The 26,940-nt window shown below is 43.3% G+C and overlaps 1 protein-coding gene across 1 annotated transcript in view; it reads right to left on the reverse strand.

Annotated features, from left to right (window-relative positions):
* Positions 1 to 1,866: 1,866 nt before the first annotated feature.
* Positions 1,867 to 26,940, reverse strand: part of LOC139410298 (oculocutaneous albinism II) — a 193,483-nt gene continuing 168,409 nt past the window's right edge. The window contains exons 21-24 of the mRNA XM_071155788.1: positions 24,493 to 24,597; positions 22,275 to 22,368; positions 18,115 to 18,208; positions 1,867 to 2,270 (exon numbers count right to left, since the gene is read on the reverse strand). Of these exons, the coding sequence (XP_071011889.1) occupies positions 2,183 to 2,270; positions 18,115 to 18,208; positions 22,275 to 22,368; positions 24,493 to 24,597 (381 nt within the window). The 3' untranslated portion in view covers positions 1,867 to 2,182. The remainder of the gene's footprint in view (positions 2,271 to 18,114; positions 18,209 to 22,274; positions 22,369 to 24,492; positions 24,598 to 26,940) is intronic.

Raw genomic sequence — 26,940 nt, forward strand, 5'->3', positions numbered from 1 at the left:
TAAATATTTTAATAATATACCCATATAAGCAGAAGCACCATGGAGAGCCCTGCTGATCTAAAGAGCACTGTGGAGAGCCCTGCTGATCTAAAGAGCACTGTGGAGAGCCCTGCTGATCTAAAGAGCACCATGGAGAGCCCTGTTGATCTAAAGAGCACCATGGAGAGCCCTGCTGATCTAAAGAGCACCATGGAGAGCCCTGTGGATCTAAAGAGCACCATGGAGAGCCCTGCTGATCTAAAGAGCACCATGGAGAGCCCTGTTGATCTAAAGAGCACCATGGAGAGCCCTGCTGATCTAAAGAGCACTCTGGAGAGCCCTGCTGATCTAAAGAGCACCGTGGAGAGCCCTGTGGATCTAAAGAGCACCGTGGAGAGCCCTGTGGATCTAAAGAGCACCATGGAGAGCCCTGTGGATCTAAAGAGCACCATGGAGAGCCCTGTGGATCTAAAGAGCACCATGGAGAGCCCTGTGGATCTAAAGAGCACCATGGAGAGCCCTGTGGATCTAAAGAGCACCGTGGAGAGCCCTGTGGATCTAAAGAGCACCATGGAGAGCCCTGTGGATCTAAAGAGCACCATGGAGAGCCCTGTGGATCTAAAGAGCACCATGGAGAGCCCTGTGGATCTAAAGAGCACCATGGAGAGCCCTGTGGATCTAAAGAGCACCATGGAGAGCCCTGTGGATCTAAAGAGCACCATGGAGAGCCCTGTGGATCTAAAGAGCACCATGGAGAGCCCTGCTGATCTAAAGAGCACTCTGGAGAGCCCTGCTGATCTAAAGAGCACCATGGAGAGCCCTGCTGATCTAAAGTGCACCATGGAGAGCCCTGTGGATCTAAAGTGCACCATGGAGAGCCCTGTGGATCTAAAGAGCACCATGGACAGCCCTGTAGATCTAAAGAGCACCATGGAGAGCCCTGCTGATCTAAAGAGCACTCTGGAGAGCCCTGCTGATCTAAAGAGCACCATGGAGAGCCCTGCTGATCTAAAGTGCACCATGGAGAGCCCTGTGGATCTAAACAGCACCGTGAAGAGCCCTGTTGATCTAAAGAGCACCGTGGAGAGCCCTGCTGATCTAAAGAGCACCATGGACAGCCCTGTAGATCTAAAGAGCACCATGGAGAGCCCTGCTAATCTAAAGAGCACTCTGGAGAGCCCTGTGGATCTAAAGAGCACCGTGGAGAGCCCTGTAGATCTAAAGAGCACCATGGAGAGCCCTGCTGATCTAAAGAGCACCATGGAGAGCCCTGTGGATCTAAAGAGCACTCTGGAGAGCCCTGTGGATCTAAAGAGCACCGTGGAGAGCCCTGCTGATCTAAAGAGCACTGTGGAGAGCCCTGCTGATCTAAAGTGCACCATGGAGAGCCCTGTGGATCTAAACAGCACCGTGGAGAGCCCTGTTGATCTAAAGAGTACCGTGGAGAGCCCTGTTGATCTAAAGAGCACCATGGGGAGCCATGCAGACTCAGGCCTTGCTCCTCTGATTATTCTCAGTGTAATGAGCACTGTAGACTGAAGAGCACCATGGAGAGATAAGAGAGGGCTGTAGAATGAAGAGCACCATGGAGAGAGAAGAGAGGGCTGTAGACTGAAGAGCACCATAGAGGGATAAGAGAGGGCTTTAGAATGAAGAGCACCATGGAGGGATAAGAGAGGGCTGTAGAATGAAGAGCACCATGGAGAGATAAGAGAGGGCTGTAGACTGAAGAGCACCATGGAGAGAGAAGAGAGGGCTGTAGACTGAAGAGCACCATGGAGAGATAAGAGAGGGCTGTAGACTGAAGAGCACCATGGAGAGATAAGAGAGGGCTGTAGACTGAAGAGCACCCTGGAGAGATAAGAGAGGGCTGTAGAGAAGAGCACCATTGAGAAATCTCTAGACTGAGGCCATGTAGTGTAGATTATAATTAATTCACTTGGTTTAGCTTGTTTTCCTCATGTTGCAACACATCGCTGTTGTTGTACTGCTGTTGTAGGCTAACTACTGCATATTATAACTGCAATATGACTAGGTACTCGAGATGATGTCCACCACTTTCCAAATGAGCTGCAACTTTGAATCTGTGAAGGAACGATTGATCTCCATGTGGCTTTTGAGCTGCGTCCAACACTTTGAAACTCTCTGTATCTAAACACATTCACTCAAACAGTCTCTCTTTGGTAGTGCAGTGAGGAGCAGGTTAGAGGGTCCAGCCCAGTCCGATGATTGTGGCCAGCAGGTAGCACATCCCTATGGTACAGGTCATTAGCATCATGGGGAAGCCTAGCCTGGAAACAACAAGAAACACAACAACACATTGTCAACATACTGTACCATGAATGACAAAACAACAACGAGCACAGACCTTATCAAGAGTGACTAGCAGACCTTATCAAGAGTGACTAGCAGACCTGATCTAGAGCGACTAGCAGACCTTATCTAGAGCGACTAGCAGACCTTATCTAGAGCGACTAGCAGACCTTATCAAGAGTGACTAGCAGACCTGATCTAGAGCGACTAGCAGACCTTATCTAGAGCGACTAGCAGACCTTATCTAGAGCGACTAGCAGACCTTATCTAGAGCGACTAGCAGACCTGATCTAGAGCGACTAGCAGACCTTATCTAGAGCGACTAGTAGACCTGATCTAGAGCGACTAGCAGACCTGATCAAGAGCGACTAGCAGACCTGATCAAGAGCGACTAGCAGACCTGATCTAGAGCGACTAGCAGACCTGATCTAGAGCGACTAGTAGACCTGATCTAGAGTACCTTATCTAAAAGGGACTAGCAGTCAGTACTTTACCAAACACATATCACATTCATTGAAGGTACTGTAGACCCGTCTTTGAACTGATATCAGCAATCCCAATATCTACACTTTATTCCCTGTCTTTATTGTGAATTCTGATTGTAGCACCATTCTGAGACTTTATTGGGAATTCTGATTGTAGCACCATTCTGAGTCTTTATTGTGAATTCTGATTGTAGTCTTTATTGTGAATTTGTAGAGTATAATACAATTCTGTTTCTTTATTGTGAATCGATTGATAGTAGCACCATTCTGGGTCTTTGTGAATTCTGATTGTAGGTCTTTGCTGTGAATGTATAGAGTGTAACACCATTCTGAGTCTTTATTGTGAATTCTGAATGTAGCACCAGAGCCTTACACGGTTGCTGCCAAATACACTGAGTGGACAAAACATTATGACCAGGTGAATCCAGACGAAAGCTGTGATCCCTTATTGAAGCCACTTGTTAAATCCATTTGAATCATTGTAGATGAAGGGGAGGAGACAGGTTAAAGAAGGGTTTTTAAGCCTTGAGACATGGATTGTGTCATTGGGCAAGACAAAATATTCATATTTATACCCCTTCACTCTTTCAAAATGTTGTTACGTTACAGCCTTATTTCTAAAATTGGTATAAAAAAAAAGTTTTGCCTCAGTCTACACACAGTACCCCTTAATGACAAAGCAAAAACAGGTTTTTAGAAATGTATACAAAAATAAAATAATGAAATATTACATTTACGTAAGTATTCAGACCCTTTACTTAGTACTTTGTTGAAGCATCTTTGGCAGCGATTACAGCCCTGATTCTTCTTCGGTATGACGCTACAAACTTGCATTTGGGGACTTTCTCCCATTTTTCTCTGCAGATCCTCTCAAGCTCTGACATGGTTGGATGGGGAGCGTCGCTGCACAGCTATTTTCAGGTCATCGGCAAAGATGTTAGATCGGGTTCAAGTCCGGGTTCTGATGCACCAGAGGGGACTGTTGACGTTTTAGGTGCTCCTAGCCAACTTATTTTTTTCTTATTTTGTACATAATGTAGCTGCTACCGTCTGTTATGACCGAAAATAACTTCTGGGCATCAAAACAGCGAATACTCAACTCGAACTGGAAGAATAGTTTTTCTTTAATGAGTCCGACGTGAAGGATATACTGCTTTCTTGGGATTGGCCCATATCCCAGTCATTTGCATAAAGAAAAGGGGGGGAGTCGGGCTGCCAGAGAATTCGTAGGCGAGTGAGTAAACTTCCAATGCCATTCGTTCTATTGGCCGACGTGGAACATCGGAAAATAAAATGGACGACCTACGATCAAGCCTATACTACCAACGGGACATTAAAAAACTGTCATATTTCATGTTTCACTGACTGAACGACAACAACACAGATAATATAGAACTGGCGGGATTTTCCATGCACCGGCAGGACAGAGAAGCTGTGTCTTGTAAGACGAGGGTGTGTGTCTATTTGTCAATAACAGCGCGACGTCTAATATTAAAGAAGTCTCGAGGTACAGAGTACCTTATGATAAGCTGTAGACCACGCAATCAACTAAGAGAGTTCTGATCTATATTATTCGTAGCTGTCTATTTACCATCAGAAACTGATGCTGGCACTAAGACCACACTCAACCAGCTGTATAAGGCCATATGTAATCAAGAAAACACTCATTTCTACTAGCATGTCAAAGAAATAAAAATACTCAAGACCACCTTTTTTTCCCCACACACAGAGATGTATAAAGCTCTCTCTTGCCCTCCATTTGGCAAATCTGACCATAATCCCTGCTGATTCCTGCGTACAAGCAAAAACTAAAGCAGGAAGTATCAGTGACTCGCTCAATATGGGAGTGGTCAGATGACGCGGATGCTAAGCTACAGGACTGTTTTGTACAGACTGGAATATGTTCCGCGATGACATTGAGGAGTATAACACCTCAGTCATCGGCTTCATCAATAAGTACATTGATGACGTCGTCCCCACAGTGACCGTACACACATATCCCAACCAGAAGCCATGGATTACTGGCAACATCCGCATCGAGCAAAAGGCTAGAGTTGCTGCTTTCAAGGAGCGGGACACTAATCCGGAAGCTTATGAGAAATCCTGCTATGCCCTCTGACGAACCATCAAACAGGCAAAGTGTCAATAGAGAACTAAGATTGAATCCTATTATACCGGCTCTGACACCAACGAGTAATCTAACCTAACAATTCCACAACAACTACCTAATACACACAAGTGTAAAGGGATAAAGAATATGTACATAAAGATATATGAATGAGTGATGGTACAGAGCGGCATAGGCAAGATGCAGTAGATGGAATCGAGTACAGTATATACATATGAGATGAGTAATGTAGGGTATGTAAACATAAAAGTGGCATTGTTTAAAGTGGCTAGTGATACATGTATTACATAAAGATGCAGTAGATGGTATAGAGTACAGTATATACATATGAGATGAGTAATGTAGGGTATGTAAACATTATATTAAGTAGCATTGTTTAAAGTTGCTGGTGATACATTTTTTACATCAATTTTCCATTATTAAAGTGTCTGGAGTTGAGTCAATATGTTGGCAGCAGCCACTCAATGTTAGTGGTGGCTGTTTAACAGTCTGATGGCCTTGAGATAGAAGATGTTTATAAATAAATAAATAATGCAAAAACAAAGTGTTGGAGAAGAAAGTAAAAGTGCAATATGTGCCATGTAAGAAAGCTAACGTTTCAGTTCCTTGCTCAGAACATGAGAACATATGAAAGCTGGTGGTTCCTTTTAACATGAGTCATCAATATTCCCAGGTAAGAAGTTTTAGGTTGTAGTTATTATAGGAATTCTAGGACTATTTCCCTCTATACCATTTGTATTTCATTAAAAAACTTCTTGATACTACCCATCCCGCATGAGGGAGCGTAATCATAGCCTCAAACTAATTAGCATAACGCAGCGGACATAAATCTTTCTAGAAAATGTTCCTATTCATGAAAATCACAAATTAAATATATTGAGACACAGCTTAGCCTTTTGTTAATCACACTGTCATCTCAGATTTTTTAAATATGCTTTACAGCCAACGCTAGACAAGCATTTGTGTAAGTTTATCATGGCATAATGCTATTGCTAGGCTCTGCTAGCAGCAGGCAACATTTTCACGAAAATAAGAAAAGCAATCAAATTAAATAATTTACCTTTGAAGAACTTCGGATGTTTTCACTCAGGAGACTCCTAGTTAGATAGCAAATGTTCCTTTTTTCCAAAAACATTATTTTTGTAGGCGAAATAGCTCCGTTTGTTCTTCACGTTTGGCTGAGAAATCGACCGGAAAATGCAGTCACTACAACAAACTTTTTTCCAAATTAGCTCCATAATATCGACAGAAACATGGCAAACGTTGTTTAGAATCAATCCTCAAGGTGTTTTTCACATATATATTTGATAATATATCCGTCGGGACAATTGGTTTCTCATAAGAAGCGATTGGAAAAATGGCTACTTGTGTACTTTACGTAAGATTTTCTGCGGGAGCCATCATGTGACCACTTGCTAAATGTGGTCCCTTACGGCTATTATTCAACATAAATGCGTAACGTCACAATGCTGTAGACACCTTGGGGAATACGTAGAAAATGTAAGCTCATTCGTAGCTCATTCACAGCCATATAATGAGTCATTGGCATGAGGCGGTTCAAAAAAATGCGGCACTTCCTGATTGGATCTTTATCTGGGTTTCGCCTGTAACATCAGTTCTGTTGCACTCACAGACAATATCTTTGCAGTTTTGGAAACGTCAGAGTGTTTTCTATCCAAAGCTGTCAATTATATGCATAGTCGAGCATCTTGTCGTGACAAAATATCCTGTTTAAAACTGGAACGTTTGTTATCCAAAAATGAAAATACTGCCCCCTAGTTATAAAAGGTTAACCTTTCACTATTGGATGTTCTTATAAGCACTTTAGAATTGCCAGTGTAACAGTATAGCTTCCGTCCCTCTCCTCGCTCCCCCCTGGGCTTGAACCAGCAACACAACAACAACAACAGCCACCATCGAAGCAGCGTTACCCATGCAGAGCAAGGGGAACAACTACTACAAGGCTCAGAGCGAGTGACGTTTGAAACGCTATTAGCGCACGCTAACTAGCTAGCCATTTCACTTCGGTTATACCAGCTTCATCTCGGGAGTTGATAGGCTTGAAGTCATGAACAGCGCAATGCTTGACGCACAACGAAGAGCTGCTGGCAAAATGCACGAAAGGGCTGTTTGAATTAATGTTTACGCGCCTGCTTCTACCTACCACCTCTCAGTCAGATACTTAGATACTTGTATGCTCAGTCAGATTATAAGCAACACAGGACACGCTAGATAATATCTAGTAATATCATCAACCATGTGTAGTTAACTAGTGATTATGATTGATTGTTTTTTATAAGATAAGTTTAATGCTAGCTAGCAACTTATCTTGTCTTACTGCATTCGCGTAACAGGCAGTCTCCTTGTGGAGTGCAATGAGAGAGAGGCAGGTCATTATTGCTTTGGACTAGTTAACTGTAAGGTTGCAAGAATGGATCCCCCGAGCTGACAAGGTGAAAATCTGTCGTTCTGCCCCTGAACGAGGCAGTTAACCCACCGTTCCTAGGCCGTCATTGAAAATAAGAATGTGTTCTTCACTGACTTGCCTAGTTAAATAAAGGTATACAAAAAAATATTTAATTTAAAAAATAAAATAAAATCGGCCCCCAAAAATACACATTTCCGGGTGTTATGAAAACTTGAAATCGCCCCTAATTAATCGGCCATTCTGATTAATCGGTCGACCTCTACTTGTTACTGCTAAATATGTAAGAGAATGACAGTACATAGTGGCAGAATGAATTACCCTACTAGGTCTACTGTAAGAGTTAGGGTTAGTCTACACCAGGGCTATTCAACTCTGACCTTAACAGGTCTACTGTAAGAGGTAGGGTGAGTCTAGACCAGGTCTATTCAACTCTGACCCTACCAGGTATACTGTAAGAGTTAGGGTGAGTCTACACCAGGGCTATTCAACTCTGACTCTACCAGGTCTACTGTAAGAGTTAGGGTTAGTCTAGACCAGGGCTATTCAACTCTGACCCTACCAGGTCTACTGGTTCATCTACACCAGGGCTATTCAACTCTGACCCTACCAGGTCTACTGTAAGAGTTAGGGTTAGTCTAGACCAGGGCTATTCAACTCTGACCCTACCAGGTCTACTGGTTCATCTACACCAGGGCTATTCAACTCTGACCCTACCAGGTCTACTGTAAGAGTTAGGGTTAGTCTAGACCAGGGGTATTCAACTCTGACCCTACAAGGTCTACTGTAAGAGGTAGGGTGAGTCTAGACCAGGGGTATTCAACTCTGACCCTACCAGGTCTACTGTAAGAGGTAGGGTGAGTCTAGACCAGGGGTATTCAACTCTGACCCTACCAGGTCTACTGGTTAGTCTACACCAGGGCTATTCAACTCAAACCCTACCAGGTCTACTGTAAGAGTTAGGGTTAGTCTAGACCAGGGCTATTCAACTCTGCTTTTCTGTTCTACCTGATAATTAATTGCACCCACCTGGTGTCCCAGGTCTAAATCAGTCCCTGATTAGAAGGGAATCACCCACCTGGTGTCCCAGGTCTAAATCAGTCCCTGTTTAGAGGGGAATCACCCACCTGGTGTACCAGGTCTAAATCAGTCCCTGATTAGAGGGGAATCACCCACCTGGTGTCCCAGGTCTAAATCAGGCCCTGATTAGAGGGGAAATCACCCACCTGGTGTCGCAGGTCTAAATCGGTCCCTGATTAGAGGGGAATCACCCACCTGGTGTCCCAGGTCTAAATCAGTCCCTGATTAGAGGGGAATCACACAGCAGTGGAACTGGAGGTCCAGAGGTCAGTTTGAAAGTCCTATGGACACATTGTGGCTTGGTGGGCCAGACTGAGCCACCACAGCAACACTATTTGTTACCTGTTGTCACAAGAAAAGGGCAACCAGTGAAGAACAAACAACATTGTAAAAACAACCTACACTGCGTGTCCAAAATGTGGAAACCTGCTCGATGAACATCTCATTCCGAAATCATGGGTATTAATATGGAGTTGGTCCCCCCCTTTGCTGTTACAACAGCCTCCACTCTTCTGGGAAGGCTTTCCACTAGATGTTGGAACATTGCTGCTATAACAGCCTCCACTCTTCTGGGAAGGCTTTCCACTAGATGTTGGAACATTGCTGCTATAACAGCCTCCACTCTTCTGGGAAGGCTTTCCACTAGATGTTGGAACATTGCTGCTATAACAGCCTCCACTCTTCTGGGAAGGCTTTCCACTAAATGTTCAAACATTGCTGCGGGGACTTGTTTCCATTTAGTCACAAGGTGAGTTTGGCCACTGATGTTGGGCGATTAGGCCTGGCTTGTAGTCAGCGTTCCAATTCATCACAATGGTGTTTGATGGGGTCGAGGTCAAGGTTCTGTGAAGGCCATTCAAGTTCTTCACACTGATCTTGACAAACCATTTCTGTATGGACCTTGCTTTGTGCACGGGGGCATTGTCATTCTGAAACAGGAAAGGGCCCCAAACTGTTGCCACAAAGTTGAAAGCACAGAATTGTCTAGAATGTCATTGTATGCTGTAAAGGTAAGATTTCACTTCACTGAAACTAAGAGGCCCGAACCATGAAAAACAACCCCAGACCAACTTTACAGTTGGCACTATGCATTGGAGCCGGTAGCGTTCTCCTGGCATCATCAGACTGCCAGATGGTGAAGAGTGATTCATCACTGCAGAGAACACGTTTCCACTGCTCCAGAGTCCAATGGCAGCGAGCTTTACACCACTCCAGCCAACGCTTGGCATTGTGCATGGTGATCTTAGACTTGTGTGCGGCTGCTCGACCACGGAAACCCATTTCATGAAGTTCCCGATGAACGGCTCTTGTGCTGACGTTGCTTCCAGAGGCAGTTTGGAACCCGGTAGTGAGTGTTGCAACACGAAGACGGACAATTTTATACACGCTTCATCACTCAGTGGTCCTGTTCTGTGAGGCCTATGGCCTACCACTTCGCGGCTGAGCCGTTGTTGCTCCTAGAAGGCCATTCTACTGAGCTCTAAAGGAAGGCCATTCTACTGAGCTCTAAAGGAAGGACCATTCTACTGAGCTCTAAAGGAAGGCCATTCTACTGAGCTCTAAAGGAAGGCCAATCTACTGAGCTCTAAAGGAAGGTCATTCTAATGAGCTCTAAAGGGAGGTCATTCTAATGAGCTCTAAAGGAAGGTCATTCTAATGAGCTCTAAAGGGAGGTCATTCTACTGAGCTCTAAAGGAAGGCCATTCTACTGAGCTCTAAAGGCAGGCCATTCTACTGCCAATGTTTGTCTGTGGAGATTGTATACATCTGGGTTTGGCTGAAATAGCCGAATCCACATACTGTATAGATGGTGTATACTAATCACATACTGTATAGATGGTGTATACTAATCACATACTGTATATAGATGGTGTATACTAATCACATACTGTATAGATGGTGTATACTAATCACATACTGTATAGATGGTGTATACTAATCACATACTGTATATAGATGGTGTATACTAATCACATACTGTATAGATGGTGTATACTAATCACATACTGTATAGATGGTGTATACTAATCACATACTGTATAGATGGAGTATACTAATCACATACTGTATAGATGGTGTCTACTAATCACATACTGTATAGATGGAGTATACTAATCACATACTGTATAGATGGTGTCTACTAATCAGTTTATTTCTTTTCCCTTTCATACTTCAACTATTTAACACATCTTTGAAATGTCTATATTCTCTTCAAACGTGTAATGTTTTTCGTTCATTTCTGATTGTTTATTTCCCTTGTTTATTTAACTTTTGTTTGTCTATTTCACTTGCTTTGGCAATGTAAACATGTTTCCGATGCCAAAAAAGAGACAACAGAGAGAGAGAGAGAGAGAGACAAAGAGAGAGAGAGGGAGAGAGGGAGAGAGAGAGAGAGGGAGAGAGAGAGAGACAGAGAGAGACAGAGAGAGAGAGAGAGAGGGGTAGAGGGAGAGAGAGAGACCGAGAGAGAGAGAGAGAGAGAGAGAGACAGAGAGAGGGAGACAGAGAGAGACAGACAGAGAGAGAGAGATGTAGCGAGACAGAGACAGAGAAAGACAGAGAGAGAGACAGAGAGACAGAGAGAGAGACAGAGAGAGAGACAGAGAGACAGAGAGAGAGAGACCGAGAGAGAGACAGACAGAGAGACAGAGAGAGAGAGAGACAGAGAGAGTGCAAATGGGAGAGTGAGAGAGGGGGGGGGCATACAACAAGAGAGCTCTCCAGACACCCGTATTGCTCAAAGCAAGATCTCTGTGTTTCAGTTCGGAATACACCTGTGTTGGAACCTGATCCAGATGGACCTGTGCCGTAGAACTATCCCATAGCCAGTCTGCAGTGCCAGTCTGGTCAGCTTGCCCAGGTGGGCCACATGTAATTACATGGACTCTTCTTACGCCAGTGAGACAGAGCAGGGATCCAAGCCATGATGCAACACTAACACAACGCTACTTAACACCGTAGCTATGAATACAATGAAGGAGAAACTGGGTCAATATTCATTCCCATGCACTATATGAATGGTCTGTTCAATCAAACTCAGGACCCACAGCACTGCTGTCCTTGTCTGTATGCCTGTCTGTCTGTTACACTTTCTGATGAGTAGACATTACAACTAAACACAGCTGTCAAATGTTATACTAGTCTGTGTCAGTAGCCTGTTTCAGTATGTCAGTAGCCCGTGTCGGTAGTCCGTGTCTATGGCCTGTGTCAGTAGCCTGTTTCAGTATGTCAGTAGCCCGTGTCGGTAGTCTGTGTCAGTAGTCTGTGTCTATAGCCTGTGTCGGTAGACCGTGTCAGTAGTCTGTGTCTATAGCCTGTGTCGGTAGACCGTGTCAGTAGTCTGTGTCTATAGCCTGTGTCGGTAGACCGTGTCAGTAGCCTGTGTCGGTAGACCGTGTCAGTAGCCTGTGTCAGTAGTCTGTGTCTATAGCCTGTGTCGGTAGACCCTGTCAGTAGCCTGTGTCAGTAGTCTGTGTCTATAGCCTGTGTCGGTAGACCCTGTCAGTAGCCTGTGTCAGTAGTCTGTGTCTATAGCCTGTGTCGGTAGACCGTGTCAGTAGCCTGTGTCAGTAGTCTGTGTCTATAGCCTGTGTCGGTAGACCCTGTCAGTAGCCTGTGTCAGTAGTCTGTGTCTATAGCCTGTGTCGGTAGACCGTGTCAGTAGCCTGTGTCAGTAGTCTGTGTCTATAGCCTGTGTCGGTAGACCGTGTCAGTAGCCTGTGTCAGTAGTCTGTGTCTATAGCCTGTGTCGGTAGCCTGTGTCAGTAGTCTGTGTCTATAGTCTGTGTCTATAGCCTGTGTCGGTAGACCGTGTCAGTAGCCTGTGTCAGTAGTCTGTGTCTATAGCCTGTGTCGGTAGACCGTGTCAGTAGCCTGTGTCAGTAGTCTGTGTCTATAGCCTGTGTCGGTAGACCGTGTCAGTAGTCTGTGTCTATAGCCTGTGTCGGTAGACCGTGTCAGTAGCCTGTGTCAGTAGCCTGTGTCAGTAGCCTGTGTCTATAGCCTGTGTCGGTAGACCGTGTCAGTAGTCTGTGTCTATAGCCTGTGTCGGTAGACCGTGTCAGTAGTCTGTGTCTATAGCCTGTGTCGGTAGACCGTGTCAGTAGCCTGTGTCAGTAGTCTGTGTCTATAGCCTGTGTCGGTAGACCGTGTCAGTAGCCTGTGTCAGTAGTCTGTGTCTATAGCCTGTGTCGGTAGCCTGTGTCAGTAGTCTGTGTCTATAGCCTGTGTCGGTAGACCGTGTCAGTAGCCTGTGTCAGTAGTCTGTGTCTATAGCCTGTGTCGGTAGACCGTGTCAGTAGCCTGTGTCAGTAGTCTGTGTCTATAGCCTGTGTCGGTAGACCGTGTCAGTAGTCTGTGTCTATAGCCTGTGTCGGTAGACCGTGTCAGTAGTCTGTGTCTATAGCCTGTGTCGGTAGACCGTGTCAGTAGCCTGTGTCAGTAGTCTGTGTCTATAGCCTGTGTCGGTAGACCGTGTCAGTAGCCTGTGTCAGTAGTCTGTGTCTATAGCCTGTGTCGGTAGACCGTGTCAGTAGTCTGTGTCTATAGCCCGTGTCAGTAGCCTGTGTCAGTAGTCTGTGTCTATAGCCTGTGTCGGTAGACCGTGTCAGTAGCCTGTGTCAGTAGTCTGTGTCTATAGCCTGTGTCGGTAGACCGTGTCAGTAGCCTGTGTCAGTAGTCTGTGTCTATAGCCTGTGTCAGTAGCCTGTGTCTATAGCCTGTGTCAGTAGCCTGTGTCAGTAGCCTGTGTCAGTAGTCTGTGTCGGTAGACCGTGTCAGTAGCCTGTGTCAGTAGTCTGTGTCTATAGCCTGTGTCAGTAGCCTGTGTCAGTAGTCTGTGTCTATAGCCTGTGTCAGTAGCCTGTGTCAGTAGCCTGTGTCTATAGCCTGTGTCGGTAGCCTGTGTCAGTAGTCTGTGTCTATAGCCTGTGTCAGTAGCCTGTGTCAGTAGTCTGTGTCTATAGCCTGTGTCGGTAGACCGTGTCAGTAGTCTGTGTCTATAGCCTGTGTCGGTAGACCGTGTCAGTAGCCTGTGTCAGTAGTCTGTGTCTATAGCCTGTGTCGGTAGCCTGTGTCAGTAGTCTGTGTCTATAGCCTGTGTCAGTAGCCTGTGTCAGTAGTCTGTGTCTATAGCCTGTGTCGGTAGACCGTGTCAGTAGCCTGTGTCAGTAGTCTGTGTCTATAGCCTGTGTCAGTAGTCTGTGTCTATAGCCTGTGTCAGTAGCCTGTGTCGGTAGACCGTGTCTATAGCCTGTGTCGGTAGTCTGTGTCGGTAGTCTGTGTCTATAGCCTGTGTCGGTAGACCGTGTCTATAGCCTGTGTCGGTAGTCTGTGTCGGTAGTCTGTGTCTATAGCCTGTGTCGGTAGTCTGTGTCGGTAGACCGTGTCAGTAGTCTGTGTCTATAGCCTGTGTCTATAGCCTGTGTCTATAGCCTGTGTCGGTAGACCGTGTCATTATTATTTTTTATTTTTTTTTTTTATTTTTTTTTTTTAACCTTTATTTAACTAGGCAAGTCAGTTAAGAACAAATTCTTATTTTCAATAACGGCCTAGGAACAGTGGGTTAACTGCCTGTTCAGGGGCAGAACGACAGATTTGTACCTTGTCAGCTCTGGGATTTGAACTTGCAACCTTCCGGTTACTAGTCCAACGCTCTAACCACTAGGCTACCCTGCCGCCCCAAGTATGTTAAGTACATGTTACTGAAGAGCTCCCCTGTGTCAGTATGTTAAGTATGTTAAGTACAGCTCCCCTGTGTTATGTCTATAGAACTAAAGCGTCATTGTGAGTTTCATGTGATCACACCATTAGAGACAAAAGTCTACATTTCTAATGACAAGCTACGGAGCTGTCACTACCCAGCAAACTGCCAACATTCCCAGAACATTAGCTAAGATTCCCATGAAGTTATATTTAAAGGTTGGAACGTTCTCCTAACATCTGTAGCAGTCATCACAGAACATTCCCCAAACGTTGTCATTACGTTTCCACATAATGTGCAATAAAAGGGGATCTGAGAAAACAGTACAGGAACGTTCTGCTAACGTTGATGGAGACGTTATTTAAAAAACACCCATAACAACAAGCAGGGAAGATTCCCACAATGCTCTCAAAAAGTTATAGCGTTGACGTTATGACATGATTGTTCCAATAACGTTCCCTAACGTTCCAATAACGTTCCCTAAACATTGTTCATCAATCATGTACGGATTCAATTAAAGCTCGAATCCTTAATAGAAACCTTTACAAAGCGGTCACCATGCCTGTGTTTTGGAGGGATGGGGCTGAAGAAATGTTACCACTGTCTTATTCATAACGCTATGGAACGTTCATGATATTAAGATTATAGTTTTTAAAAAAAATTTAAGCATGTTTTGAGGCTGACAAACATTGGAGTAAAACAAGCTCCTATTTTGGGTTCTGATGGGGTACAGCAGTTGAAATAAGATCATGAGGCATTTATAAGTTACATTCTTCAAGAAACAATGTAGTTTAAAAATATATAAATGTATATATTGAATTTATAAGTCCAAAAATGGATGTAACAACTACTGATTCCAACTTTAAATTGGTTCTGAGAAAACATGACTGGAATGTTCCACACATTAATAGAGATGTCAGCTGAGACACCGACCTAGGATCTTCATTGCCCAGTTTCTCACATCACGAACAGAATCGTGCAGCATCGTGAAATATGCATGACTACGTGGGTTATAAAAAGTGGACATTTTGTATGGGTTGATACATTTTTCGTTAGGACCAATCAATTCTGACATGTTCAAAAAAAGTGGAAAATTACAAGCCTTTTTAAACCTTGAATACAATACAAGTTCATTTCCTGCATAATGCAGGATGGTGCCTAACCTGGTCTGTCAGAGGACACATCATAAAAACACAGGTCATCCCTAGAGACAGGAAGAGACTAAACTCTCTTAACATTATAGTCCGAGGTCACCTTTAGACAGGTGCGTCACTTTCTGCTGAGCCATGTTCTTTTACCCAGGATGCACAGCAGGACAGGACAAAGGCCAGAGAAGAAAGTGCTTACGCAATGACACGGCCAGGAGGAAAAGAGGAGGGGTGTCTCTCTCCTGTCTGTATCCTTGTGTAAGCTCTATTTCCTGTGGCCTCTCTCCTGTCTGTATCCTTGTGTAAGCTCTATTTCCTGTGGCCTCTCTCCTGTCTGTATCATTGTGTAAGCTCTATTTCCTGTGGCCTCTCTCCTGTCTGTATCCTTGTGTAAGCTCTATTTCCTGTGGTCTCTCTCCTGTCTGTATCATTGTGTAAACTCTATTTCCTGTGGCCTCTCTCCTGTCTGTATCCTTGTGTAAGCTCTATTTCCTGTGGCCTCTCTCCTGTCTGTATCATTGTGTAAACTCTATTTCCTGTGGCCTCTCTCCTGTCTGGATCCTTGTGTAAGCTCTATTTCCTGTGGCCTCTCTCCTGTCTGTATCATTGTGTAAGCCCTATTTCCTGTGGCCTCTCTCCTGTCTGTATCATTGTGTAAGCTCTATTTCCTGTGGCCTCTCTCCTGTCTGTATCATTGTGTAAGCTCTACTGTATTTCCTGACCCAAGACCAGCTCAGTTAATCCCTACCATTGTGACAATGAGTCGTCATAATGCTGCATTAAATGTACATTATCATAGGGACGTTGGCACATAGGGACGTTGCTCTTTCATGCCGTCCCTAGGAGGGGTGCGTCACTTGAATGGGTTGAGTGAGTCACTGATGTGATCTTCCCGTCTGGGTGGCGCCCAGACAGTGCACCTGGTCGTGCTGCTGCTCCAGTTTCAACTGTTCTGCCTCCAGTTTCAACTGTTCTGCCTGTGGCTATGGAACCCTGACCTGTTCACCAGACGTGCTACCTGTCCCAGACCTGCTGTTTTCAACTCTCTAGAGACAGCAGGAGTGGTAGAGATACTCTTAATGATCGGCCATGAAAAGCCAACTGACATTTACTCCTGAGGTGCTGACTTGCTGCACCCTCGACAACTACTGTGATTATTATTATTTGACCATGTTCTGTTATAATCTCCACCCGGGACAGCCAGAAGAGGACTGGCCACCCCTCATAGCCTGGTTGCTCTCTAGGTTTCTTCCTAGGTTTTGGCCTTTCTAGGGAGTGGCCTTTCTAGCCACCGTGCTTCTACACCTGCATTGCTTGCTGTTTGGGGTTTTAGGCTGGGTTTCTGTACAGCACTTTTAAATATCAGCTGATGTAACAAGGGCTATATAAATACTTTTGATTTGACTGATGTCTTGAGATTATGCTTCAATATATTCACATAATTTCTCCACCTCATGATACCATCTATTTTGTGAAGTGCACCAGTACGTCCTACAGCAAAGCACCCGCACAACATGATGCTGCCACCCCCGTGCTTCACAGTTGGGATGGTGTTCTTCAGCTTGCAAGCCTCCCCCTTTTTCCTCAAAACATAACGATGGTCATTATGGCCAAACAGTTCTATTTTTGTTTCATCAGACCAGAGGGCATTCCTCCAAAAAGTACGATATTTGTCCCTATGTGCAGTTACAAACCGTAGTCTGCGGTTTTTATGGCGGTTTTGGAGCAGTGGCTTCTTCCTTGCTGAGCGGCCTTTCAGGTTATGTCGATATAGGGCTCGTTTTACTGTGGATATAGATGCTTTTGTACCTGTTTCCTCCAGCATCTTCATAAGGTCCTTTGCTGTTGTTCTGGGATTGATTTGCACTTTTCGCACCAAAGTACGTTCATCTCTAGGAGACAGAACACGTCTCCTTCCTGAGCGGTATGACGGCTGCGTGGTCCCATGGTGTTTATACTTGCGTACTATTGTTTGTACAGATCAACCTGATGCCTTCGGGCGTTTGGAAATTGCTCCCAATGTTGAACCAGACTTGGAGGTCTACATTTTTCTTTCTGAGGTCTTAACTGATTGCTTTTGATTTTCCCATGATATCAAGCAAAGAGGCACTGAGTTTGAAGGTAGGCCTTGAAATACATCCTCAGGTACAGCTCCAATTGACTCAAATGATGTTAATTAGCCTATCAGAAGCTTCTAAAGCCATTACATAATTTTTTGGAATTCTCCAAGCTGTTTAAAGGCACAGTCAACTTAGTGTATTTAAACTTCTGACCCACTGGAATTGTGATACAGTGAATTATAAGTGAAATAATCTGTCTGTAAAGAATTGTTGGAAAAATGACTTGTGTCATGCACAAAGTAGATGTCTTAACCGACTTGCCAAAACTATAGTTTGTTAATAAGAATTTTGTGTTGTTGATGAAAAACAAGTTTTAATGACTCCAACATAAGTGTATGTAAACTTCTGACTTCAACTGTATGTGTTATTTATTTACGCCCCCTGCTATAATGTGGATAAAGGGTTACTTGTCTAACATAATCCAGGTAGAAGCAGGAATTCCCCAGGGTAGCTGTTTAGGCCCCTTGCTTTTTTCAATCTGTACTAACGACATGCCACTGGCTTTGAGTAAACAAACTCCCAGAGACAATCTACTATCAATTATATCAACTATCAATGAGACAATCTACATAAAAAGAAAGCCTTGTTAGAGCATGGATAAATTAGGCTTTGTGGTGCTCATATGAATTTTCCTTTATCAACTTCAGACCTGTCTACTTGTAACTTAAAACATGTTTTTTGTGTTTAATATGATCACAGAAATGACTGTGTGTGGTTTTACAGAAGAGCACCAACCTGAAGAATTCCATGAAGGAGAAGCCGTAGCCATGTTGTTCAGCGATGCCTGCACACACCACATTGGCCGACGCACCAATCAACGTTCCGTTTCCTACGGAAACAACAAACAGTGAAATGTTCAATACATGGACATAATAGACAAACGGGCGTATTGTTTATTCTATTGTGAACAACAATCTTGTTTTCTGTTCCTGTGGATTACTCAAATTGATGGCGCCAACTAAAGGGACTATTTGGGGCATAAGGAAGGATTTTATTTAACAAAACAACACTACATGTTATAGCTGGAACCCTTTGGATGACAAATCAGAGGAAGATTTTCAAAAAGTAAGTGAATATTTAATATGTGAATTTATGAAACCTGTTGGAAAATATTTTGTGGGGCGCCGCCCTCAATCACATGACATGACATCACATGACATGACATCACATGACATGACATCACATGACATGTTTTCGCTGTAAACCGGACAGTGCAAATTAACCAGAAGGTAGGATTTCAGCCGATATAAGACACAGATGTACATAAATGTTTCAAATCCATAATATTTATGATTATTTATTTGAATAGCGCGCCCTCCAGTTTCACCGGAAGTTGTCGCGCTAGCGGGAGCCCTAAGTTAACTGTTTTAAATCGTGTGGTAATACGGGTTATGTGCTCATGTCACCTCACAAGTTTTAAAATTAGATTTATAAAGTTGTGAACGTGTCAGTCTCACTTCCTCTGTAATCAAAAACAGACTTGACCAATTCAACATTTGTGAACCACAGTATTTTATACAAACCAATGTCCTGATTGCTATTCTAAAGGAAGAGTTTCATTTATTTATTTTTATTATACATTTTGGCAAATTGACATGAATGAAAAACATATCTTGTGAAAGATCGATTACCGATCTGACGGGCTGGTGAAAAGACAGACATGATTTTGTTTGAAATATTTATAAATATAAATATATTTATATAAATATTTGTTTTGATTTTAGAGAGACAAATAATCATGTTTTGTGGCAAAATGTTATAATATTATATCCACCCCAAACAACAGAGCACCAATAGAAATAGTATCCCAATTGGGTTTTAAATAGTTACATGTAAAAATGATACATAAATAAATATTAAAATAATCCATTTGTTTCAACTGTATTGTGCAAATATCACATTTATCGTATCCAGAGGGTGAACAACATATGTAATGTGTGTTTTATTATTTACATTTTCATTTTACACGTTTAAGCAACTTTTCGAACAATTTTATGGGGGTTGACATTTTTTGTGTTAGGAAAAATTAAGAGCAGATTTTTGAGGTTGATTATACACTTTAGGGAAGGATTTAAAAAATAATAACGACATTGAAAGTGTGACGCAATTATTTTGCCGGTCAAGGATGAATTGATTCTTATTGTTGGAATGACTTATGTTTGCAGGCTAATATTGAAATATGGTCTCAGAGCATTTCGTATTATTCTGCACGTAAATCCGAGACACTCCATTTCGTATGATATGATATGATATGTTAAGACTTCCAAATGATGTGGCTATCGTTAGCTAGGTGGCTAACGCTGACGTTAGAGAGCTGGCTAATGTTAGCTAGGCTAGCGGTTAGGGATTAAAGTCCTCAGCTACAATAAATGGGGCCTTAGGATTTGCAGTTTCCAGTTTGCACAAAGTCCAGTGTAGTTCCTTGAGAGCCGTCTTGAAGTAGAATATACATACACAGTTGTGACTATAACCAAAGAGAATTCTCTTGGGAGGTAATACGGTCAGCATTTGATTGTGAGGTTTTCCAGGTCAGGTGAACAAAAGGACTTCCTGTATGTTATTACAATTACACAATAAGTAGATAATCATGAAACATACACCTTTGCCTTTCTTCTTCCCGGAGAGTTCTTTATTCCTGTCTGCGCAATGAACTGAGAACCCAGCTGGCTGTATGGATGGGGACAGTATATTCGGAGAGAGCCATGATTTCTTAAGTATGTTACCGTCCCTGATGTCTCTCTGGAAGGAGATCCTCACCCTGAGCTGGTCTACTTTATTGTCCAGAGACTGAAAGTTAGCGAGTAATATACTCGGAAGCTGTGGACGATGTGCACGCCTCCTGAGTCGGACTATAAGTCCACTCCGAATACCTCTTCACTGTCGGCGGTGTCTTGGAGCAGCCCGTAGGATAACTTAAATCGCCTTGGGGGGGTACCAACAAAGGATCCAATTCAGGAAAGTCGTATTTCTGGTCAAAATGCTGGTAAGTTATCGTTGCTTTGATATCCAAAAGTTATTTCCGTCTGTATGTAAATAACGCAAAGAAAAGTTCTGGGCTAATAATATCAGAAATAACACAAAATAAAATAAAAAAATACTGCAAAGTTGCTCAGGAAACAGAATGACCTTTCTTTGGAGATTCTCTTCTGCCACACATCAAAATGGCTCCTCACCTCTACCCAGTGGAACATGCATATCAGTTATATCTCGTTTTAAAGCCTGTTTGCCTGTCTGGTCTGCAATTTCATTCCTTTCCACACCTGAATGGGCTGGGACCCAGCAGAATCTCACTACTACACGCAGTAGGTCAATCCTATTAGATTTGCCATTAGACAACGGACAGGGAATCTGAGCACTACTACAATTCTGAAAGGTTGAGTGTCCTCCACCCACTGGAGGGCAACTACTAATCGCCAACAGTTCAACTGAGTATGCTGACAGTTCATCTGTTATTCTTCTACATACACAACATGACCAAAAGTATGTGGACACCTGCTCGTCCAACATCTCATTCCAAAATCATGGGCATTAACATGGTTTTGCCCCCCCCCTTACTGATAAAAAGCCTCCACTATTCTGGGAAGACTTTCCACTAGATGTTAGGACATTGTTACGGGAATTGCATCCATTCAGCCACAAGAGCATTAGTGAGGTCGGGGACTGATGTTGGGTGATTAGGCCTGGCTCCTAGTCAACATTTTAATTAATCTCAAAGGTGTTCGATGGGGTTGAGGTCAGGGCTCTGTGCATGCCAGTCAAGTTCTTGCACACCGATCTCGACAAACCATTTCTGTATGAATCTTGCTTTGTCCATGAGGGCATTGTCATGTTGAAACGGGAAATGGCCTTCCTCAAACTGAGTTTGAATGTTATCTAGAATGTCATTGTAGTGAAGGGAAAGGGGGATACCTAGTCAGTTGCACAACTGAATGCGTCTTCTGCATTTAAGGATGTGCCTTAATCGACATCCACGTCTTCGGCGCCCGGAAACAGTGAGTTAGCTGCCTTACTCAGGGGCAGAATGACAGATTTCTACCTTGTCAGCTCTGGGATCCGATCCAGCAAACGTTCAGTTACTATGCTGTAGCCCGAACCATGAAAAAACAGCCACAGACCATTATTCCTCCTCCACCAAACTTTACAGCTGGCACTATGCATTCGGGTAGGTAACGTTGTTCAGGCATACGCCAAACCCAGATTTGTCTGTCGGACTGTCAGAAGTTGAATTGTGATTCATCACTCCATAGAAAGCATTTCCACTCCTCCAGAGTCCAATGGCGGCGAGCTTTACACCACTCTAGCCGACGCTTGGGTGCGGCTGCTCGGCCATGGAAACCCATTTTATGAAGTTCCAGACTAACAGTTCTTGTACTGACGTTGCTTCCAGAGGCAGTTTGGAACTCGTAGTGAGTGTTGCAACTGAGGACAGATGGTCCCATTCTGTGAGCTTGTGTGGCCTACCACTTCGCGACTGCACCGTTGTTGCTCCTAGACATTTCCACATCACAATAAAAGCAGTTATAGTTTACCGAGGCGGCTCTAGCAGGGCAGAGATTTAGCGAACTGACTTGTTGAAAAGGTGTTATTCTATGACAGTACCACGTTGAAAGTCACTGAGCTCTTCAGTAAGGCCGTTCTGCTGCCAATGTTTATCTTTGGAGATTGAATGGATGTCTGCTCTATTTTATACAACTGTCAGCAAAGCTGAATCCACTAATTCGAAGAGGTGTCCACACATATAAATATATATATATAAAGTATCTCCACATCAAATTCAGGAATGTAAACACCTGCTCCACTATCTGGATCCCAGATTGGCTTTGATTGGGCAAAGATGAGTGGTTCCGTCAGTCCATCTATCTGTCTGTCGGTCCGGCTGTCTGTCTGTAACTCACCTCCCAGACAGGCTCCCATGGCCAGTGCAAAGATAAGGGGTTTGATAGGCAGGTTGACGTCTGCATCTTGACTCAGGTTGATGAGGACAGGGATCTGGAGAAAAACAAACAGGGAAGTCAGGAAGTATAGAAACAACCAATCATACCGGAGATGGTTGGTCACATGATCTGGTGAAAGACAAACAGGGAAGTCAGGAAGTATAGAAACAACCAATCATACAGCAGTTGGTTGGTCACATGATCTGGAGAAAGACAAACAGGGAGGTCAGGAAGTATAGAAACAACCAATCATACAGCAGTTGGTTGGTCACATGATCTGGAGAAAGACAAACAAGGAAGTCAGGAAGTATAGAAACAACCAATCATACAGCAGTTGGTTGGTCACATGATCTGGAGAAAGACAAACAGGGAAGTCAGGAAGTATAGAAACAACCAATCATACAGCAGTTGGTTGGTCACATGATCTGGAGAAAGACAAACAGTGAGGTCAGGAAGCATAGAAACAACCAATCATACAGCAGTTGGTTGGTCACATGATCTGGAGAAAGACAAACAGGGAGGTCAGGAAGCATAGAAACAACCAATCATACAGCAGTTGGTTGGTCACATGATCTGGAGAAAGACAAACAGGGAGGTCAGGAAGCATAGAAACAACCAATCATACAGCAGTTGGTTGGTCACATGATCTGGAGAAAGACAAACAGGGAGGTCAGGAAGCATAGAAACAACCAATCATGCAGGACTGGTCATGGAATTTGTGTTGTATGTATTTAAACCCTGTTGTTGTGTTTCTTGGCAGCTACCCACAGAAAGTTGTGCAACCCAGAGGCATGGCAGATCCTTGTTGCTTAAAGCTTATGGTTGAAATGCTTGGTGAGAGCGAATGGAGTTTGTGCTGTGAGTTTGAGCTGTATTTGAATACAGAAATTAAGATGGACACCTGCCTGCTGGGCTGCATTAGCCTTGTCTTTTTACCTAACATTTCACTCCTTGCCAATCCTGTCATTTGCCAAAGAATTACCTTTTTTTTTCCATCTTCAAAATATGAAAATAGCCTCTTAAAGAAGAAGTTACAGGTCTGTGAGAGCCAGAAATCTTGCTTGTTTGTAGGTGACCAAATACTTATTTTCCACCATAATTTGCAAATAAATTCATTAAAAATCCTACAATGTGATTTTCTGGATTTTTTTTCGCCCATTTTGTCTGTCATAGTTGAAGTGTACCTATGATGAAAATTACAGGCCTCTCATCTTTTTAAGTGGGAGAACTTGCACAATTGGTGGCTGACTAAATATTTTTTGCCCCACTGTAAGTCTCCAACTTCAGCTATGGGGTGACCAGGGGCTAAGGCTTAAGAGGGTGTGAACGATGCTGAATGGGTGGGGCTAAGGTTTAAGAGGGTGTGAACTATGCTGAATGGGTGGGGCTAAGGCTTAAGTGGGTGTGAACGATGCTGAATGGGTGGGGCTAAGGCTTAAGAGGGTGTGAACGATGCTGAATGGGTGTGATGAAAGAAGTGTAAAAACTTAACCAAAACTTTTCAAGGGCCATTTTCTCAAAAGTGGGGTTACACATTTCTCAACTTTCAAAGCAGCATTACTTTCCTATTGTGCTTCCAACTGCGATGTATGACAGACCATGTTGAACCTGTGTCTGTACTTCTATCCAATGTCTAAAACATCATTTCAAATGTTGGAACATAAGAACGAAAAGAGATGGGGGTTAGATATGCATTGTTCTTTAAAAGGCCACACGTTGCCAAATACCTCTAATTTCATGTCATATAGCACCGGCTCCAACCCAACTGCCAACACCATTAAGCAAACTACAGGCAGTGTTTGGCCACGCCCACCAGCTTTGTAAATGTTCCTGTGTGCAAATGTGTTTGTTGTTTGTGTGTGTGTGTGCGTGTGTGTGTGTGTGTGTGCATGCGTGTGCGTGCGTGCGTGCGTGTGTGTGTGTGTGTTTGTTGTTTGTTGTATGTGTGTGTGTGTGTGTGTGTGTGTGTGTGTGTGTGTGTGTGTGTGTGTGTGTGTGTGTGTGTGGCTGCATGTGACAGAGTATGGAAGCGTTTCATGCACTCTGTTCACTGTGTGCCTCCCCTCCCTGTGGCAGACAGTGTGGCAGACAGTGAGGCAGACAGTGAGGCAGACAGTGTGGCAGACAGTGTGGCAGACAGTGAGGCAGACAGTGTGGCAGGCCGTGTGCAGCCTCTTACCATGGTGGCGGTGAAGGGGATGTTGTCGATGAGGGAGGAGGCCAGAGCTGAGACCCACATGACCAGGATGATGGCCATGGCCAAACGCTGCTCTTCTGGCACGGCCTGGTGAGGAGATAACGAGAGACAGACACCTCAGGCTCAGTCACTGGGTTGACAAGCCAAACACACACACCTGCGTAACACACACACCTGCATAACACACACATCCTATCCGAAGCTTTTAAAGCCATGACATAATTTTCTGGAATTTTCCAAGCTGTTTAAAGGCATATATATACAGTGCCTTGCGAAAGTATTCGGCCCCCTTGAACTTTGCGACCTTTTGCCACATTTCAGGCTTCAAACATAAAGATATAAAACTGTATTTTTTTGTGAAGAATCAACAACAAGTGGGACACAATCATGAAGTGGAACGACATTTATTGGATATTTCAAACTTTTTTAACAAATCAAAAACTGAAAAATTGGGCGTGCAAAATTATTCAGCCCCTTTACTTTCAGTGCAGCAAACTCTCTCCAGAAGTTCAGTGAGGATCTCTGAATGATCCAATGTTGACCTAAATGACTAATGATGATAAATACAATCCACCTGTGTGTAATCAAGTCTCCGTAAAAATGCACCTGCACTGTGATAGTCTCAGAGGTCCGTTAAAAGCGCAGAGAGCATCATGAAAAACAAGGAACACACCTCAGGTCCGAGATACTGTTGTGAAGAAGTTTAAAGCCGGATTTGGATACAAAAATATTTCCCAAGCTTTAAACATCCCTAGGAGCACTGTGCAAGCGATAATATTGAAATGGAAGGAGTATCAGACCACTGCAAATCTACCAAGACCTGGCCGTCCCTCTAAACTTTCAGCTCATACAAGGAGAAGACTGATCAGAGATGCAGCCAAGAGGCCCATGATCACTCTGGATGAACTGCAGAGATCTACAGCTGAGGTGGGAGACTCTGTCCATAGGACAACAATCAGTCGTTTATTGCACAAATCTGGCCTTTATGGAAGAGTGGCAAGAAGAAAGCAATTTCTTAAAGATATCCATAAAAAGTGTTGTTTAAAGTTTGCCACAAGCCACCTGGGAGACACACCAAACATGTGGAAGAAGGTGCTCTGGTCAGATGAAACCAAAATTGAACTTTTTGGCAACAATGCAAAACGTTATGTTTGGCGTAAAAGCAACACAGCTGAACACACCATCCCCACTGTCAAACATGGTGGTGGCAGCATCATGGTTTGGGCCTGCTTTTCTTCAGCAGGGACAGGGAAGATGGTTAAAATTGATGGGAAGATGGATGGAGCCAAATACAGGACCATTCTGGAAGAAAACCTGATGGAGTCTGCAAAAGACCTGAGACTGGGACGGATATTTGTCTTCCAACAAGACAATGATCCAAAACATAAAGCAAAATCTACAATGGAATGGTTCAAAAATAAACATATCCAGGTGTTAGAATGGCCAAGTCAAAGTCCAGACCTGAATCCAATCGAGAATCTGTGGAAAGAACTGAAAACTGCTGTTCACAAATGCTCTCCATCCAACCTCACTGAGCTTGAGCTGTTTTGCAAGGAGGAATGGGAAAAAATTTCAGTCTCTCGATGTGCAAAACTGATAGAGACATACCCCAAGCGACTTACAGCTGTAATCGCAGCAAAAGGTGGCGCTACAAAGTATTAACTTAAGGGGGCTGAATAATTTTGCAAGCCCAATTTTTCAGTTTTTGATTTGTTAAAAAAGTTTGAAATATCCAATAAATGTCGTTCCACTTCATGATTGTGTCCCACTTGTTGTTGATTCTTCACAAAAAATACAGTTTTATATCTTTATGTTTGAAGCCTGAAATGTGGCAAAAGGTCGCAAAGTTCAAGGGGGCCGAATACTTTCGCAAGGCACTGTATATATATATATATATATATATATATATATATATATATATATATCTGACCTGTGTTTTATATATATATATATATATATATATATATATATATATATATATATATATATATATATCTGACCTGTGTATATATATATATATATGTATATATATCTGACCTGTGTGTATATATATATATATGACCTGTGCGTGTGTGTGTATATATATATATATATATATATATATATATATAAATACACTGCTCAAAAAAATAAAGGGAACACTAAAATAACACATCCTAGATCTGAATGAATGAAATATTCTTATTAAATACTTTTTTCTTTACATAGTTGAATGTGCTGACAACAAAATCACACAAAAATGATCAATTGAAATCAAATTTATCAACCCATGGAGGTCTGGATTTGGAGTCACACTCAAAATTCAAGTGGAAAACCACACTACAGGCTGATCCAACTTTGATGTAATGTCCTTAAAACAAGTCAAAATGAGGCTCAGTAGTGTGTGTGGCCTCCACGTGCCTGTATGACCTCCCTACAACGGAGCATGCT

This window comes from Oncorhynchus clarkii, chromosome 5, assembly GCF_045791955.1.
Source record: "Oncorhynchus clarkii lewisi isolate Uvic-CL-2024 chromosome 5, UVic_Ocla_1.0, whole genome shotgun sequence".
In the NCBI taxonomy this organism is placed as follows: domain Eukaryota; kingdom Metazoa; phylum Chordata; class Actinopteri; order Salmoniformes; family Salmonidae; genus Oncorhynchus; species Oncorhynchus clarkii.